General features: G+C 35.2%; 1 protein-coding gene across 1 annotated transcript in view; it reads right to left on the bottom strand.

Moving 5' to 3' along the window:
- Positions 1-20,059, bottom strand: part of PCDH15 (protocadherin related 15) — a 999,309-nt gene that overhangs the window by 428,266 nt on the left and 550,984 nt on the right. Inside the window, exon 10 of the mRNA XM_049855421.1 lies at positions 9,778-9,886. Coding sequence (XP_049711378.1) covers positions 9,778-9,886 — 109 coding nt within the window. The remainder of the gene's footprint in view (positions 1-9,777; positions 9,887-20,059) is intronic.

The raw sequence follows: 20,059 nt of genomic DNA, 5'->3' as shown, positions 1-20,059 counted from the left end.
TCTGTTATGCCACTTGCTTTTTCAATTTATTAAAAATGTCTTTTAATTTTGATGAAATTCCATCTTTTTTCTTTTATATATTTGCTTTTAATCCTGTATTTAAGGAATTGTAGCCAAACCTGAGGTCACTAAGATTTCCACCAATGTTTTCTTTTAGAAGTTTTATAGTTTTAGCTCTTACATTTAGGTATAGGAATCTTTTCAAGTAAATTATCGTACTTAGTGTGAGGTGCAGACTGAGGCTTATTTGTTGGCATATGAGTATATAATTGTTCCAGCGTCACTGGTTGACAGGATTCTCCTTTCCTCCATGAATTGCCTTAGTACTTTGTATTATTTTTAAAACTGTTTACATTTGACAGGCTTTGTTAAAGAGCAGTATTTACCTATCATAGTCAAACATATTACTTCTGACGCTCTAGAAGTAGCTGACTATGTGAGACCCCTGAGACAAAACTCAAGTTCTCTTATGTTATTTGTAACCAACAGAGTCTAATTCACAACAACATTTGTTTTTAATGCTCTGTACCTTGGGGAATGCACATCTAATAACCTGCAGAGGAACACTTATCGGAAACAAATACAGTATCATATTTCTGCCTTCTACACCAAGAATGTAAATCTTCACATATAAAACATGTAATTAGGAATCTGATATACCCAGAAACATAACAGGAAATTCTCTCTATTGATTGCCTTGAAAACTTCATGGAAATTTTTGGCTATCCCCCAAATTTTAACATTGTGGTGAAATATTACTAATGAATACACTCATAATGCCTTTTGGTAGAAAAACACAATTATAAAAGGTAATGCATTTTCAGCTAAATTTTTGATGAAAACCCTTTAGTGACCCCTAAATGTTGAGTACCTTGCTGTAGTGAGGGTATTAATGAAGTGTAAAAATGTTGTCCAAGAACAGAAGGGGATGTCTGAGTTCAAGGCCATTTATCGCATTTGGAAACTATGATATTCATTCCTTTCAGCTATGCTACGCTTAATTTATCTAAAAATGAAGCTTCTTCCAAGTCACCTACAAACCTTGGGTTTTCTCTATCCAGTCCTTGTCTTGATTTAATCTTAGGGTTAATTGTATTAAAATTTTGACTCCCTTGTTTAATTCACCTACTATCCTTCTTTGTAACTAAAATTTTGTCTATGATATTAACCATATTTTTCACTATGACTTAAGTTTACATTTGTTTTTGTATCAAATCATCTCTAATTTTAAACTTTATGAGATTGCATCTAACTTCTTACTATTCTTTTCCACTGACTTTAAATTGAGCAACTGTTTTTTTTTTCTGTCCAGCTATTCCATTTCTTTGTGTATTCTTTGACAGTTTTAATTGCAAATAGTAAATACCTTTTGCCCTACTCCCACATCTTTCAAACCACATCAGCCCTAGATTCATTTATTTTCCAAGCTTATTTCTAATCTATTTCTGATGAATAATAAACTCCATTCTGTTATCTAAGTTATTGCTGGTAACTTTGCAATTTCTCCTTTTCATCCTTTCAAAAAACTAACATTCTCTTTTACTTATCCCTTAAAAAAATCAAAAGTATTACATTAGTAGCCACGTTTCCAACTTAGGAAAAGTCTACAAAATTTTTCTTGAGCTGTATATATTGCACATCTTTAGGGCAGTGTTTCTGATTGCAGTCTTTGTTCTACCTGCATCAGAAAGACCAAGATCCTTCCCAGATCTTCTGAATGTGATAAATGTGCTTTCAGTGATCTCTGGGAATTCTCATGCCCTCTAAAGTTTGAGCACCTCAATTTTAGGTTATATGACATGATCATATCTGTTATTTAAATATAAAGAAAAAACAGTTACAAAAACCAGGAACTGCATTCTTGCTACTAACACACTAATACTTTTTTTTTTTTTTTTTACCTGTTCAGGTTAAATCCCCAAATTCTATTAATGGAGCCTTTACTCATACTACAGGTGATTTTTCCTCACCTGTGCCATTCTCTCCTATGTGTTTTTTCTTTGAAGCCTCACCTTCTTCCTCATTCAGAGGTTTATCCTTTCATAGTTGTACCATTGTATAGCATATAATCAACAACACACATTCTAAAATGCCACTTTTCATATTCCAACTATCTAGAAAAAATCATTATCTGTTGTTGACTGTAGTGATCATCAAAGTGGGATTGAAGGAAAAAATTCAAATTTCTTTTGTTTTTAATTTAGTGGTGTAATTTGCATGGAATTAAATGCTCAGACCTTACGATTCAATGAGTTGGGACAATTGTATATAAATGTTTAACCATCACCCCAACCAAACTTCTATTTATATTTATTTTCAACCAAAAATAAGGCAAAAATGGCTACAAATCAACAACAAAATGGCAAACAACCAAATTAAAAAATGAGCAAAGGACTTGAATATATATTTCTCTGAAGAAGATATACAAACGGCCATTAAGCACATGAAAAGATGCTCAATGTTAATAGCCATTCAATCAGTTGCCTTGGAGTCATTATGGCAACCCCACATGTGTCAGAGTAGAACTACACTCCATAGAGTTTTCAATAGATGACTTTTTAGAAGTAGATCATCAGGTTTTTCCTCCAAAGCATCTCTGAGTGCACTCATACCTCCAACCTTTCAATTAGTAGCCAAATGGATTAACCAGGCCAAGAGTTACAGAGTAGAGTTGCTCTACAGACAGAATTTTTTTGGGGGCCATAACTTTAAGGGAAGCAGGTCACCAGGCCCATCTTCCACAGTACCTATGATTGGGCTCAAACTGCCAAGCTTTAGGTTAGCAGTTGAGTGGAGACTGTTACCACCATCTAGGGATCTTCCCATTAGTTATTGTTGTTGTGTGCTGTTGAGTCTATTCCCACTCATAACAAGCCTATATGACAAGGTAGGACTATCCTGCAGGATTTTCTAGGCTGTAATTTTTACAGGAGCAGATTTCCCGTGGAATGTCTGGTAGGTTTAAACTGCCAACTTTTGGTTAGCAGTTGAGTGCTTAATCATTGTTCCAACAGGGCACCTTCCATTATTTATTAGAGAAATACAAATGAAAACCACAATGAGATACCACTTCACACCCAGGAGGATGACTGTTATCAGTAAATTTGAAATAACAATTATTGGCAAGGATGTGGAGAAATTGGAAACCTCATGCATTGCTGGTAGGAATGTAAAATATAGCCTCCATGGAAAACTGTTTGACAATTCCTGGAAAAGTTGAACCTAGAATTACTGTATGACTCAGCAATTCCATTCCTAGATATATACCCAAGGAACTTGAAAATAGGGACTCAGATACATGTACACCAATGTTCATAACAACATTATTCACAACATCCAAAAGATGGAAACAATCAAGTGTCCAACAACAGATGAATGCATAATCAAAACGTGGTATATACATACAATGGAATTATATTCAGCCATAAAGAGAAATGCATTTCTGATACATGCTAAGACATAAATGATGCTTGAAAGCTATGCTGAATAAAATAAATCAGACACAAAAGGACAAATATTGCCTGACCCATCTATCTGAAATATCTAGAATAAGCAAATGCATAGAGACCAAGGTTTATTAGTGGTTACCAGGCAGGGACTGGGGAGAGAAAGGAACAGGAGTTATTAAGAAGGGGTATTGAGTTTCTGTTTGGACTGATATAAAACATTTGGAAATGGATTGTGGTGATGGTAGCACAAAGTGGTTGATAGAGTTAATGTCATTGAATTCTACACTGAAAAATGATTAAAATGTAAATTATCAGAGGAAAAGATAAGCATTTGTTTTTGGTTTGAATAATTTTTGTGTCTTTCTACTTCTGACAATAGACATTAACTTTTAATTCATGACATGTCTGTTATGCAGACTGCAAGACTGGAGTATGATTTAGAATATTCTCTCACTATTCTTCCAGAGGATAAAGAAATGAATTCTAAAAAGTGAGGTAATTAAAGGTTAAACTTTTCTATTATTTAATATTTGACATTAGAATAAAATAGAACACGACTAAAACGATATCTGGAAAAAGAAAATTTTAACACAAAGATTTTCATCTACTTTCACAGCAAGGGTTGAGATACAGTAGAGTGAATGCATTTGCCTTTAAAATGGTTGAGGAAAAGCTAACCGTAACTCATGTATTGACCTAGAGTATTCTTTCATGACTTTCTATACTCCTTGAGCTCACCAGAAAGAAGGCCTGATCCCATCATTCTGTAAACAAATGAACATTATCCTGGATGTTGAAAGATTAAGTACAATTTTTAAATTCTCAAAAGCCACATTGCAAACCCAACGACTATTCCACAATGGCATTGACAAGTAATTTAAAAAAATAACTATACTAAAAATTACTAATGGTATGAAAGCCTATCATAGCATTTTATCAATAGCTACATACATTATTATGTATGAGAAACAGGATGGAGAAAAACCAGAAAACAAGCTTGGCTTGAAAACAAAGCCTTCAAAATCTGTATCTCCAGTGTTATGTCCACCACTCAGCTGTCAGTTTGTTGTACTGTAGTGGCTTGTGTGTTGCTGTGATGTTAGAAGCTATGACACCAATATTTCAAGTATGAGCAGGATCACCATGGTGGATAGGTTTCAGCGGAGCTTCCCGACTGAGACACACTAGGAAGAAGTACTTGGCAGTAACTTCCAAAAAAGATTGGTCAGTAGAAGCCTTAGGGACAGCCACAGAACATTGTCTGATACAGTATCAGAAAATGAGCTACTCAGCTGGGAAGGCACTCAAGATACGACTGGGGAAGAGCTGTCTCAACAAAGTACAGTGAACCATAATGACATGAATGGAGTGAATGCTTTCGGGGCCTTCATTTGCTGATGTGGTACCACTCAAAATGAGAAGAAACCACTGGAAATATCCGCTAAAAATTGGAATGTAGAAAGTACAAAGTATGAATCTAGGAAAACTGGAAGTCATCAAAAATGAAACGGAACGCATAAAGATTGATATTCTAGGCATTACTGAGCTGAAATGGACTGGTATTGGCCATTTTGAATCAATCATATGGTCTACTTTCCCAGGAATAACAAACTGAAGAGAAATGGCATCTCATTCATCATTAAAAAGAAGGTTTCAAGATCTATCCTGAAGCACAAAACTGTCAGTGATAGGATAATATCCACACACATAAAACGAAGCCCAGTTAATATGACTATTATTCAAACTTATGCACCAACCAATAATACCAAATATGAAGAAATCAAAGATTTTTATCAACTTCTGCAGTATGAAATTGATGAAATACGCAATCCATTTTTGGCTATTACAAACCTGACAAAGCTCTAATCTCTAAAATCTATAGGAAAATCCAACACCTCTGCAAAAAAAAAAAAAAGACAAATAATCCAATTAAAAAATGGACAAAGGATATGAACAGACACTTTACCAAAGAAGACATTCAAGTGGCTAATAGACACATGAGGAAATGTTTGCAATTACTAGACATTACCCACTAAACAGAAATGCAAATCAAAACTACAGTGCAATACCATTTCACCCCAACATTACTGGCACGAATCAAGAAAACAGAAAATAACAAATGTTGGAAAGGATGCAGGGAGATTGGAACTCTTATGCACTGTTCGTGGAAATACAAAAGGCACAACCATTTTGGAAAATGATATGGCGCTTCCTTGAAAAAATTGGGAATAGAAATACCATATGATCCAGGAGTCCCACTCCTAGGGAATATATCCTAGAGAAATAAGAGTCATTACACGAATAGACATATGCACACCCATGTTCATTGCAGAATTATTCACAATACCAAAAAGATGGAAATAACCTAAGTGCCCATCAACACATGAATGGATAAACTCTGGTACATACACACAATTGAACACTATGCAATGATAAAGAACAATGATGAATCTGCGAAGCATTTCACAACGTGGATGAATCTGCAGGGCGTTATGCTGAGTGAAATAAGTCAATCACAAAAGGACAAATATTGATCAAGACCATTATTATCAAAACTCATGAAAAAGGTTTACACACAAACAGAAACAATCTTTAATGGTTACTGGGGAGAGGAGGGTTGGGGATGGAAAAACACTAAAAAAACAATAGATAAGTGGAAACTTTGGTAAGACAGTACACAATACTGGGGAAGCCAGCACAACTTAAGCAAGGCAAGATCATGGGAACTTCATACGCACATCCAAACTCCCAGAAGGACTGAATTACTGGGCTGAGGACTATAGAGACCACTGTCTCGGGGGACATCTAGCTCAATCAGCAGCATAATTTATAAAGAAAATGTTCTACAGCCTATTTGGTGATTAGCATCTGGGATCTTAAAAGCTTGTGAGTGGCCATCTAAGATACTCCACTGGTCCCACCCAGTCTGGAGCACAGGAGATGAAGAAAACCGAAGACACAAGGGCTACCACCAGGAACTGCTCTGACAGGGAACACAACAGAGAATCTTAGACAGAGCATGAGAAAAATATAGAACAGAACTCAAATTCATATAAAAAGACCAGACTTAATGGTCTGACAGAGAGTGGAAGAACTCCCAAAACTATGGCCTCTGGACGCACTGTTAACTCTGAACTGAAACCATTCCCTAAGCCCATGCTTCGGACAAAGATTAGACAGGACTATAAAACATAAATAATACACATGAGGAATGTGCTTCTGGCTCAATCAGATATCCGAGACCATATGGGCAGCTCTGGTCCAAAAGCAGGAAGAGAGGAGAGAAAGGGACAGGAACTGGTCAAATGGACACAGGGAACACGGGGTAGAAAGGGAGAGTGTGCTATCACATTTTGGGGACTGTAACTAAGGTCACAAAATAATATGTGTATAAGTTTTTGAATGAGAAATTGATTTGAGCTTCACATTTTCACCTAAATCACAATAAAAAAATAAAAAAAGAAAGAAAAAAAGATTAAAACGAATGTCAGAAGAGACTCTGAAACTTGCTCTTGAACGTAGAGGAGCTAAAGTGAGTGAAAGAAATGAAGATGTAAAAAAGCTGAACAGAAGAAATCGTTGGTCTTGCAAAATGCTATCACCTGATCTCCGGCATTGTTTCTATCACTAAGGCCGTTTTTTCCAACTACCGATTCTTCTTTGTTTCCAACTTCGGTATTCCAATCTCCAGTAATTACTAGCGCATCTTGATCGTATGTTCAATCAATTTCAGTCTTCAGAAGTTGGTAAAAATCTTCAGTTTCTTCATCTTTGGCCTTAGTGGTTGGTATGTAAATTTGAATCTAGTCTTATTAACTGGTCTTCCTTGTAGGCGTATGGATATTATCCTATCACTGACATCGTTGTACTTCAGGATAGATCTTGAAATGTTCTTTTTGACAATGAATGCAATGCCATTCCTCTCCAAGTTGTCATTCCTGGCATAGTAGACCATATGATTGTCCTATTCAAAATGGCCAATACCAGTCCATTTCAGCTCACTAATGCCTAGGATGTCAGTCTTTGTGTGTTCCATTTCGTTTTTGACGAATTCCAATTTTCCTAGATTAATACTTCATACATTCTAGGTTTCAATTATTAATGGATGCTTGCAACTGGTTCTTCTCATTTTCAGTCATGCCACATCAGAAAAGTAATGTCCCGAAAGCTTGACTCCATCCATTTCATCAAGGTCAACTCTACTTTGAGGAGGTGGCTCTTATAACTGTGGATGGAGAAATCTTCAACAACAAACTAGAGACATATGAAAAGTATTATATCCTGTGGCCAGGTGAGATTTATTTCAAATTTTAAGGTTGGTTTAGCATTCAAAAGTGAATTAAAGTAATACCTCATATAAATATTTTTTAAAAAAGAACCATCTCAGCATCCCAGAAAAACTTTTGACAAAATCCAACATCCTTTCAAAAAAAAAAAAAAAAATCTCAGCAAACAAGGAATAGGAGGTAACAAACAATCTGATAAAGGGTATCTATGAAAAACACACTGCTAACAACATATTTAATGTTGAAAAAAATGAAAGCTTTCTGCCAAAGATCAGGAACAAGATAATGATGTCCACTCTTACTACTTCTACTCAACATTGTACTCGAGGTTTTGGGCACGGAAAGAAAAATCAGCCAGATTGGAAAAGTAAAAATACTTCTACTCACGGATGATATGATCTTGTATATAGAAAATCCTAAAGAATCCATTAAAAAAAAAAAAACTATCAGAACTAAAAACTGAGTTTATTACCTTTGCAGAAGAGAAAAGCAATATACAAAAATAAATTGCATGATTCTATATACTTACAATGAACAATCAAATTAAGAAAAACTATTCCATTCATGTTGTATCAAAAAAAAAATACACAGGAATAAATTTCAAAAAAATGAAAAATTTATAACCTAAAAACTGCATGACATTATAGAAAGGGATTAAAGAATATCTAAATAACTGGAAAAAATCCCATGTTCTTGGATCAAAAGACTTAAAATTGTTAAAAGAGCAATATTCCCCCAACTGATCTACAGATTCAATTTTACCATTTGACATTTTTCTAGCCACCAACCTACTTTCCCACAATCTAGAAACATTTTTTTTTTCCTCATCTCTCTATCTACAGCATCTAGCACAGTGCTAGATAGTCAACCTTCAATTAGTGAAATGGACCATGCCTATTTCCTGTTATCTATGCTTTTTTTAAAAAAAAAAATTTTTTTTTTTTTTTTATGCTTAGGCCCTTGTATACTTAGCAAAGGCTTATGCTTGTTTTCATACCAGCTTTTCAACAATTTTTTTTTTCAACAATTTAGTAATATAATCTCAGCAACTAGCTCATGATACATGCATATCTTTAGTGAACAAAGATCTGAAAGAGAATTACTTCATTTTTTTTTACAGACAACTGTTTTCCTACATAGGATACAGTATATTTTAGAATCTAATATGTTGATGGTTGTGTTGTAGTTATTTTTCAACCACACTGCAAAAGCGACCTCTTTTTCATTAAGACAGGTATGGTCCCACTCACATACATATGTCTCTCTGGAGGCTATAAACTATGCAAATAATCAACACCCCCCCAAAAACCCATATTTTACCAAAAGCAATTTAAGAAGAGCAGTACGATCAGATCCTTATAATTTTTTACTTTGGGTACGAGTAGCAGTATATGCACAGGGATGTAGGACAGCTTCTATGGAATTCTGTAAGGAAAATTAGCCAACAGTATAATCTATTATGTGTCATTGAACTAATCATGATCCTTCTCCTTCTCCCATATGACTGTAAAACAAACAAAAAAAATACCCATTGCTATCGAGCTGATTCTGACTCCTAGTGAATACTGGCTCACTAGAAAAAAAATATATATATATATATATATTTTTTATGAGACTACAAAATAGCCCTTATTGAATTCAATCATATATTATCAGAATTATGTAATAATATCAAACCAATACACAATACCAATAGAGGAAACATTTTAAGTTTTTTCAATTTGATTTTAAAATTCGTTTCTTATAAAGGCATCTTTAAATGATATGGGGAAAACTACCAAAATGCAGATTAAATTTTTTTTAAAGCTTTTTCTTCTTTCTTAAAGTTTTCCCATTTGCCCTTAAACACATTTCACTAACACTAATTCTGAGGGGAAAAAAAATCTTTAATATTTTTTAATTTATCCATAAAAATAGTAATCAATCATATCCATGAAGAAAATCTCTGTTATACAATGTGGCTTTTAAAATATTTTTGAGGGATTTCTTTTTCTACATGATTCTAGAGTGATAACTCAGGTAAAAAGTTAGCAGATACAAACCAACAAGGATGGAATAGAGGATGCCTGGCCGATCTGATGGTGGCTGAATATTCTGGTCCTGATCAATGGCTTCAATGTGTGGGGTAACAATGATGGGGTTCAGTTCTTCCTGGAAAATAACTCAGAGTTAGTTTATCTGCATTATTAATAAGCCATGGGGAAATGACACTTAGATATAATAGTTTGGAAAACTAGATAACATCTGGGCAGGTAGTTACACTCAGATTTGAAGATTTGTAATCTAACACCTTTGAATACTTCATGCTGAATCTGAAGAGGGAGAAGGGTGTACTCAAGGTCAAAATGAAAATGCATAGTAATTACACAGATGAAATTTCATATCAGGAATTGCTTCTAAAAGAATACAAATGAAGAAAGATAGCAATAAATTTTGAATCTTCCCTAGGGAATTTATTAAAAGAAATACAAGGCTATGAAATCTTTCATGAAGTAGAGATTTGCTCCTCAGCTTTAGGAAAGATTTATAAAAATATGTATATCTGTTCCTTCCTAATTCATCCTTAGTAGTCCATAGGTGATACATGTGCTTCAGTGCTAGACTACTAACAGAAAGGTTTGTGGTTTGAACCCACCCAAAGATCCCTCTGCGGAAAGGCCTAGTGATCTTCTTCTGAGAAGTCACAACCTTGAAAACCCTATGCAGCAGTTTTATTCTGCACACATGGGCTCACCATGAGTTGGGATCAACTAGATGACAATTAACAACAACAATCCCTTCTTTAACAGTTTCATGGAAGTGAATTATACTAAAATAAATCTTCAAATCATGCTTTAACTTAATAGAAATAAAAGTCACAGCCTTGCAAATCTCATATAACTAAAATTAATCATACGTTATATGCAGCTAAAACCAACAAAATCCATTGCTGTCGAGTTGATTCTGACTCATAGTGACCCTATAGAACAGACTAGAACTGCCCCATAGGATTTCCAAGGTGAATTAAAACTGCCGACCTTTTGGTTGGCAGCTGAGCTCTTAACCACTCAACTAGTAGGGCTCCAGATTGGCAAGGAAATTCTATTAAAAAATTATAATACATTTATTGGAGTCAGTGTTTCCCAATTTATTGTGCACTGGTGTCCTCTTCTGCTACCAAAGTTAACTTTTTTTCTTCTTTTTTTCTGTGAAGCAACAGACAGTATTAAGGCTTTGTCAGCTATATGGTTTCAAGCCACAGCACTCAACTGCAGTAGCTGCAGCTACTCAACTCTGCCATTATAGCACAAAGCAGCCATAGATGGTATATAAGCAAGTGATCATGGCTTATTGCAAGAAAACATAATTTACAAAAATGGGTTGTTCGTGGGATTTGGCTGAACAGTCAAGGGACCACAGTTTACTGCCCCAAGTGCTAGATCTTAATAGGTAAGATGGGGGAAAGAAAGCATACTCTGCAGAGATAAACTTGGAAAACTTGTATTAAATAATGCTTCAAAAAGCCAAATCTTTGTACCGCAAGCACTGCTTGTGCTAATTTACATTATGACTCTCTTAGAATGGATAATATTTGCATTTCCCAGAAATACTCATTAACATTGTCTTGAACTAATACTCTAAGAACACAGTTTGGGAAACACTGATTTAAGTATTTACAGAACTCAGCCCAAATCTGTAAGTCATAATTCTAAAGGGAAATAAAGTCTGGCCCAATATCTGACAACTTCACATTCTAAAGAATTATTACAATGTTTTCTATATTATTTCTCTCAAATGATAAAATCTTAAAATATGTCATATACTTTTATGCAAAATCAGTAGCTTCAATTCTCAACAGGAATGTACAGTGATAGCACACTAAAAATAAAATAAAGCAATACCATTAAACCACAATGTTCAATATCTAATTTTATATTGATGCTGTAAAAATTAAAGACTATTAGTCAATAATTTGGAGGTCACATACGTGTTAGGGACTTTGTTGTGTTCATTATTGCTAATAGGCTTTCAGTTGTCTAAAATGCTAGAGTATTTTCCTGAAAGTAAAGATCTATTTGTAGGGATAACTTACTGAGATAACATTATAATAATCTATTCTCTTCTATAATGTTGTTGTTAGCTGCCATCGATTCAGCCCCCAACTAATGGAGACCGGATAAACAATGTAAGGAAACTCTGCCTGGTCCCACACCCTCATCATTGTGACCCACAGGGCTTCCACTGGCTGATTTTTGGAAGTAGATTACCAGACCTTTCTTCTTAGTCTGTCTTAGTCTGGAAGCTCCGATGAAACATGTTCAACATCATACCAACAGGAAAGCCTCCAATGGCAGACAAATGGTGGATATGCGTGATTTGCTTTAGCAAGGAATGGAACTGAGTCTCCTGAATGGAAGGGAAGAATTCAAGCACTGAACCACCACTGGCCCCTATGTGTGGATTAGGACTCATAACAAAATTCCATTAACAAGGCCAATAGCAAAATTCCTCCATTAAATACAGGTCAATATTTTACCTCTCACAGAATCCAACATACCCACCAATCTCATCTTTTCTTTCTCTGTCTGTCCCTCAGACTCTGTCTTTGTCTCACTTTCACACACACACACACACACACACACTCTCTCTCTCTCTCTCCCAACATTCAATTTACTTCCTATGTAATACCTATTTTTCTCCTGTAACTGGAAAAATCTGAGGTTCTTCAAATTACATATATTTGAAAATAAGAGTTAAGAGTTGACCAGCTCTTTTGAGTCATTTCACAATAGAATCTGATTAAATTAGCCAAAGTCACAGCTAAGCTACTTCAGTCCTGATTAAACTAATTAAATCTCTTGTAGCTTTTCCAAAAGTATGGCTCTACTCAGACACTGTGAAGTCATTTCAAATCTGATGATTTTCTGCAGTTCCATTCTGTTTCCCAGGGGCACATACCAAGGGATCCTAAAAAGTCTTCAGCTTCTCAGAATAACTGGCTTCCTTACCTAGAAGTCTTAAAAATTTGATTCTGAGCTCTTCTCTTAGAATGCCACATGCCAATAGATAAGGATATTTGAGGGTATCCCTGATGATTGCCTTCACTCTGCCTATTTCTGTAGAACTGCAAACTAACATATAAGAGATTTTAGTTGGGTAATTATTGCCTTCACTCTGCCTATTTCTGTAGAACTGCAAACTAACATATAAGAGGTTTTAGTTGGGTAATTATACATGTGGCTTAAAATCCTCTTTCTCTAATATCTAAAGTTGTTGGAATGAGGAATGGAGCTTTAATTTTATTCTTTAAAGTTTTATAAACAATAGAAGAACTAAAAATAACACAACAAAATCAAGAGGGAGGGAAGTGTCAGTTAAGCTCCTTATCTTTCATAGCTGATTGTTAAAAAATATAATATAGTGAGAATTGAAGGAATAGTGAGAAATATGTATGCTATTTAGAATTATATTGGTAATCATCAGAATAATTAAAATGGAAACTGCAAAATGTAAATATTTCCAGAGAGTAAGCCTAAGATGAGGATAGGTAGGATGAAAGATACGTTACTTAAAGTCATTTTGCATTCTCTGATTCTAAAATAGTCTGTACTATTTTTAACATTATAAATAAATAAATACATTGCACAAGTCAGAAAAAATGTTTTTCAATACATTTCTAGAAAACAGGGAGAAGTAGAGTTGCCTTGACACCCTGTTAGAGCAGCGGTTAAAAGCTCAGCTGCTAACCAAAAGGTCTGTGGTTTGTATCTACCAGAGGCTACTTGGAAACCCCATGAGGTAGTACTACTGTGTCCTATAGGTTTGCTATGAGTCAGAATCAACTCAGGAGCAATGAGTTTTTTTTTTTTTTTTGGTTCAGAGTTGTCTTAAATAACTTATTAGAGAGAGATGGAGCAAACATGGCACTATAGACAGAAGCACCATGCAGCAAAGACCTGAAAAACTAAATAAAACAGAAACTAATATCAATCCTGGGACCCAGCATCAAATGAAGGAATAAAAAACTTGATCAAGCACCAAATGGAGTAAGAAAGTGATAGAAAACAGAGAATGAGGAGAGCTATGAAGTAGAGGTCCTGTACCGCCTTAACTGGGATGTGTTTGCCATCTTGAACTTCAGTAACCAAGATCCACGGACAAGGAGTACAGAAAGGCAACTTTGAGGAACTTTCAATAGGAGACAGAGCACCTGGTAACCAGGGATACATGCTTTTCCACTGCCCACCCTTCTTCCCTCTTTGTGGCCTCCATCACTTTTCTCCCTTCCCTCTCACCTATCTGCACTGCCCTCTGAGTGCCATTCCAATGAGCAGCATCAGTGCAGACCCCTGGAATACACCCCACAATGCTCCCCAGCCCCACCCTGCCAGCTTCAGTTTGTGCTGCAGATGACCCACCCATCCCCTTCCCTCTACCCCACTGGACCTGTCCTGCTGTACCATAGCTGAGCAACTGGCTCTGCCGACCTGGAGAAAGTAGTGAGAAGTACCATGCCCACAGATGAACAAACAAAACATGTCCAACCCTCCTACCCAGACATAACCAAATAAAACAAAAAAGCAGGATGAAACAAACAAATCTACAATCAATAAATGAGAAAATAACTCCTGTGTCTCCTGGAGACAGGAGACAATAACAAAACATAAAAAAAAAAAAAAAAAGACAGGATGGCTCCAGTATGCAACCAAAATAAAACACCAGACAACCTTTTGGTAGAGGAAGAGGCACTGGAACTACCTGATAGAAAATGCAAAACTCTAATATTCAGGGTTCTCCAAGAGATTAGGAAAGAGATGAAGGAAAATAAGGAAAAAATTGACAAAAATCACGGAAAATACAGACAAAAACAGGGAAAACACAGACAAAGCAATGGAAGAATTCAGGAAAATAATACAGGAATAAGTAAACAGCTAGACATCATACAAAAACAGCAATTAGAAATCCAAAAGAGGAATGACAAAATTTCAGAAAAGGACCCTGCACTAGAAAGTTTTAGGAGAAAATTTGAAACAATGGAAGAAGGGTCAAAAAAATTGAAGACAAAACCTTGGATACCATTTTGAGGAAAAATCAAAGAAAAGAATGAAGAAAACCTGAGAATGATGTGGGATACAATTAAGAGCAAACATTTGTGTGTGATCAGAGTTCCAAAATGGTTAGAAAATGGAAAATGCAAACAGGATCATTGAAAATTTGCTGACAGAAATATTTCCTAATATTGTGAAAGATGAAAAGGTGACCATCCAAGAAGCTCCATGAACCCCATATAGGAAAGACCCCAAAAGAAAGTCACCAAGGCATAGCATAATCACACTCACCAAAATCAAACACAAAGAAAGAATCCTGAGAGCAGCTCAAGAAAAACCAAAAGTCACATACAAAGGGGAAACAATAACGCTAATCTCTGATTACTTGGAGAAAACATGTGGGCAAGAGGGCAATGGGATGACATATACAAAACCTTGAAAGAAAAAACTGCCAACCAAAAATAATATGTTCTGCAAAACTTTTGCTCAAATATAAAGGCAAAATTAAGATATTTCCAGATAAACAGAAATTAAGGGAATATGTAAAAAAAAAAAAAAAATCAAACTAACAAGAATTCTTACAGGGAGTCCTTTGATAAGAGAGCAAACACCATCAGACAAGAATCTGAATTTAGGACACAGTACAGTGTCAAACAGACATCAACCAAGATAATGAACTCTCAAGGATAAAACAAAACTAAATGATTTACAACAGGGAACCAGAGAGGTCAATCTATAAATGACCATAACATCAGAACAATAAAAGAGGGAATAAGTGGTGTAGGTATATATCTTTGAAGTGGAGAGGAAGTCAAGGTGATATCAAGGAATAAAAAAATAAAACTGCTTTAAACTTAGGGAGATGGGGTAAATTTCAAGGTAACCACAAAGAAAGTTAACAAAATTACTCACCAAAATAAAGAAGAAAAATATAAAGTCTCAGTAAATACAAAATCTACAAAAATGAAAGAAACGAACAAACAAAAAATCCACAAACAAAAGGAATTCAGCATAGGAGAGCAAGAGGAAAAAATAAAATGTCAGCACCACACACACAAAAAAACACTGCAAAATGGCAGCAATAAACTCACACCTATTAAAACCACACTGAAAGCCTTATGGTTTGAATGGACCCATAAAGAGACACAGAGTGAAAGACTGGATTAAAAAAAAAAAAAAACAGGACCCATCAATATACCTTCTACAAGAGACACACCTTAGAAACAAAGACATAAATATGTTAAAAATCAAAGGATGAAAATATATATATATATCAAGAAAACAGAAACAAAAAAGAGAAGAAATGGCAACACTCACCTCACATAAAATAGGCTTTAAAACAAAATCCATCACAAAACACAAGGAAGGACATTATACAATGATTAAAGGAACAATCCACCATGTGAATATAACCATAATAAATATCTACACACCCAATGACAGGACTCCAAAATACATAAAACAAACTCTAAAACCACTGAAAAGAGAAATTGACAGTTCTACAATAATAGTAGGAGACTTCAACACATCACTCTTGGTAAAGAACAGAACACCTAGAAAGAAACTCAACAAAGATACAGAAGATCTAAGGGCCATGATCAATCAAACTGACATAAACAGACATATGTAGAACACTCCACCCAACAGCAGCAAATTGTATGTTCTTTTCCAATGCACATGGAACATTCTCTAGAATAGACATCTTAGGCCACACAGCAACCTTCAACAAAATCCAAAACATGGAGGTAATACAAAGTATCTTTTCTGAATACAATGCCATAAAAGTAGAAATTAATAACAGGGAGAGCAAGGAAAAAAAATCAAATGCATGGAAACTGAATCACATGTTGCTTAAAAACCACTGGGTAATGGAAGAAATAAAAGACAGCATCAGTATATTCCTAGTATCAAATGAGAATGAAAACACATCATATTAAAATCTTTGGGACACAGTAAAGACAGTGATCAAAGACCAATTTATAGCAATATATGCACACAGCAAAAAATAAAAAAGGGACAAAATCTAAATGTCAGCTCTACAGCTCGGAAAAATAGAAAGAGAATAGCAAAAGAAGCCCACAGCCACCAGAAGAAAGAAACAATAAAGATTAGAGCAAAAATAAATTAAATACAGAATAGAAAAACAATAGAAAGAACAAAAAATTTTGCCTTACCCTATAATAAAAAAATAGAGACTAGCAATTTATCTTAAACAGAAATGTTTTTTCTTGTACTACTATTACTGAAAGAAAGACCAAAATGAACGTCAGAAGAGGCTCTAAAACTTGTTCTTGAATGTACAGTAGCTAAAGCAAAAGGAAGAAAAGAAGTAAAAGAGCTGAGCAGAATATTTCAAAGGGTAGTTCAGGAAGACAATGTAAAGTATTATAATGAAATGTGCAAAGACCTGGTGTTAGAAAACCAAAAGAAAAGAATATGCTTGGCATTTCTCAAACTGAACTGAAGAAAAATATTCAAGCCTCGAATTACAATATTGAAGGATTCTACAGAGAAAATATTGAACAACTCAGAAAACAGCAAAAGAAGATGGAAGGCATATACAGGGTCACTGTACCAAAAAGAATTGGTGGACGCTCAACCATTTCAGGAGGTAGCATATAATTAAGAACCAATAGTACTGAAAGAAGTCCAAGCTGCACTGAAGGGAATGGCGAAAAACAAGGCTCCAGGAATCAATGAAATACCAACTGAGATGTTTCAACAAATGGATGCAGCACTGAAGGTGCTCACTCATCTATGTCAAGAAATTTGGAAGACAGCTTGCTGGCCTGCCAACTGCAAGACATCTGTATTTGTGTTCATTCCAAAGAAAGGTGATCCAAAAGAATGTGGAAATTATTGAACAATGCACTTTTACACAAGTAAAATTTTGCTGAAGATCATTCAAAAGAAGTTTCAGCAGTACATTCACAGGGAGCTGCCAGAAGTTCAAGCTGGATTCGGAAAAGGACATGGAACCAGGGATATCGTTGCTGATAGCAGACGGATCTTGGCTGAAAGCGGAGAATGCCAGAAGGATGTTTATCTGTGTTTTATGGACTATGTAAACGCTGTGAGGATCATGATAAATTATGGAAAACATTGGGAAGAATGAGAATTCCAGAACACTTAATTGTGCTCATGGGGAACTTGTACATGGACAGTCAAGAGGCAGTCATTCAAACAGAACAAGGGGATAGAGATCAGTTTAAAATCAGAAAAGGTATGCATCAAGGATGTATCTTTTCACCATACTTATTCAAAGTGTATGCTGATCAAATAATCTGAGAAGCTGAACTATATGCAGAAGAACGTGGCATCAGGACTGGAGGAAGACTCATTAACAACCAGTCATAAGTACAGGACATGCCCTTGCTTGTAGAATGTGAAAAGGACTTGAAGCATTTACTGATAAAGATCAAAGACTACAGCCTTCAGTAGTGGTTATACCTCAACATAAAGAAAGCAAAAATTCACACAAGTGAACCAATAAGCAACATCATGATAAACGGAGAAAAGATTGAAGTTGTCAAGGATTTCGCTTCACTTCTATCCACAATCAACACCGAGGAAAGCAGCAGTCAGGAAATCAAATGACATATTGCAGTGGGCAAATCTACTGCGAAAGACCTCTTTAAAGTGTTGAAAAGCAACGATGTCACTTTGAGGACTAAGGTGTGCCTGACCCAGACCATGGTATGCATGCGAAAGCTGGACAATGAATGAAGAAGACTGAGGAAAAATTGATGCCTTTGAATTTTGATGTTGACAAAGAATATCGAATAGACTGCCAGAAGAATGAACAAATCTGTCTTGGAGTAAGTACAGTCAGAATGCTCATTAGAAGCAAGGATGGTGAAACTTCATCTCACATACTTTGGACATGTTATCGGGAGAAGGACATCATGCTTGTCTAAAGTACTGTGTCAGTGAAAACCAGGAAGATCCGTAAGGAGACGGATTGGTACAGTGGCTGAAACAATATGCTGAAGCATAACAATTGTGAGGATGGAACAGGTCCAGGCGGAGTTTCATTGTGTAGTACATAGTGTAGCTATTAGAACTGACTCTATGGCACCTAACAACAACAACCATTACTGAGTTTGTGAGAAAATCTACATTTAAGAGTGAAAAGAGTAAATTCTTAAATATGATTTCAATCCCAACTACAATGTGATCTTTGAACCTTGAGTTATTTGTAACAGCACTAATAAATAACATTGACACGCACTGGTGATTGTGTTTTGTTTAGAATTAAACTCTTAAATATTTTATATAATTTTTCGTAAAAATAAGTGGCAGTTAAGTCAGAAAATTATATATGTAGTCCTTGGAAATAATGCCATAAATAACATGAATCCTTTTCTGTACTTTACTCTCCCACCAGAATCTCTATGGCAGACAAAACTATGCATGAGAAGAGTATATACATAAGCAAGTAGAAACTCAGAGACAATTTTTTTAGAATAAGCATGAGTTTTGCAGGGAGAAGAAAGGCCAAAGAACTTCCTTTTACATAAATTGGGAAATGTCTACATAGTTAAATATATATGGAACATTTACAAAAATTGATCAGGTACAAGGCAACCAAATAATCTCAACAACATAAAACACAAGCCATATCACACAGACCACTTTCACTGACCAAAATGGAATGTGAAATCAATTAAAAATTAATAAATAAAAAACAGAAAATGCACACACAATCCCATATATTTAGCAGTTAACATGCACTATTTAAAAATATTTTATTTATTAAAGAATAAACCCTGAATTATAAAATAACTAAAAGTGAATATTGATGACAGCATTAGATATGAAAACTTGTGGGGTACAGGATGAATAGTATTTTTAATATGTACATTAGGAAGCCGAAGCGTTGAAAATAAATGGTCTAAGCACTTAAGTGTTTTTCTGAAAAGGACAAAGTAAATCCAAAGAAAAATGAATAAAAATAATAAAGATGAAAATAAAATGAAAGAGAGAGAGACAGAGTCCTAGTGCTCAAATCCCCAGCATCTGTTATTCCTACATCCCAAGTACGTTATTGTCTTTGAATTTCTTGAAAAACAGTGTCCTTAAAATAAAACAGTATCCTTCCCCCCTGCCACCCCCCCAGTCAGTTTGAAATAGGTTTCCGGGACTTTGAATCTAAGTACTAATCTATATAAATGTGTCAAGAAAAGATTCATTGTTGATTGTACCTTGGCTTTCCTAGAGACCGTTCTTAGTTACCTTTTACCTTCTAATTCTTGTTGCATGAACAGCCTTCTTGTGTGAAGTCCAATTCAACTCA

This window comes from Elephas maximus, chromosome 16, assembly GCF_024166365.1.
Source record: "Elephas maximus indicus isolate mEleMax1 chromosome 16, mEleMax1 primary haplotype, whole genome shotgun sequence".
In the NCBI taxonomy this organism is placed as follows: domain Eukaryota; kingdom Metazoa; phylum Chordata; class Mammalia; order Proboscidea; family Elephantidae; genus Elephas; species Elephas maximus.
Note: the sequence above shows the minus strand (reverse complement) of the source record. Positions and strands in the feature narration are given on the sequence as shown.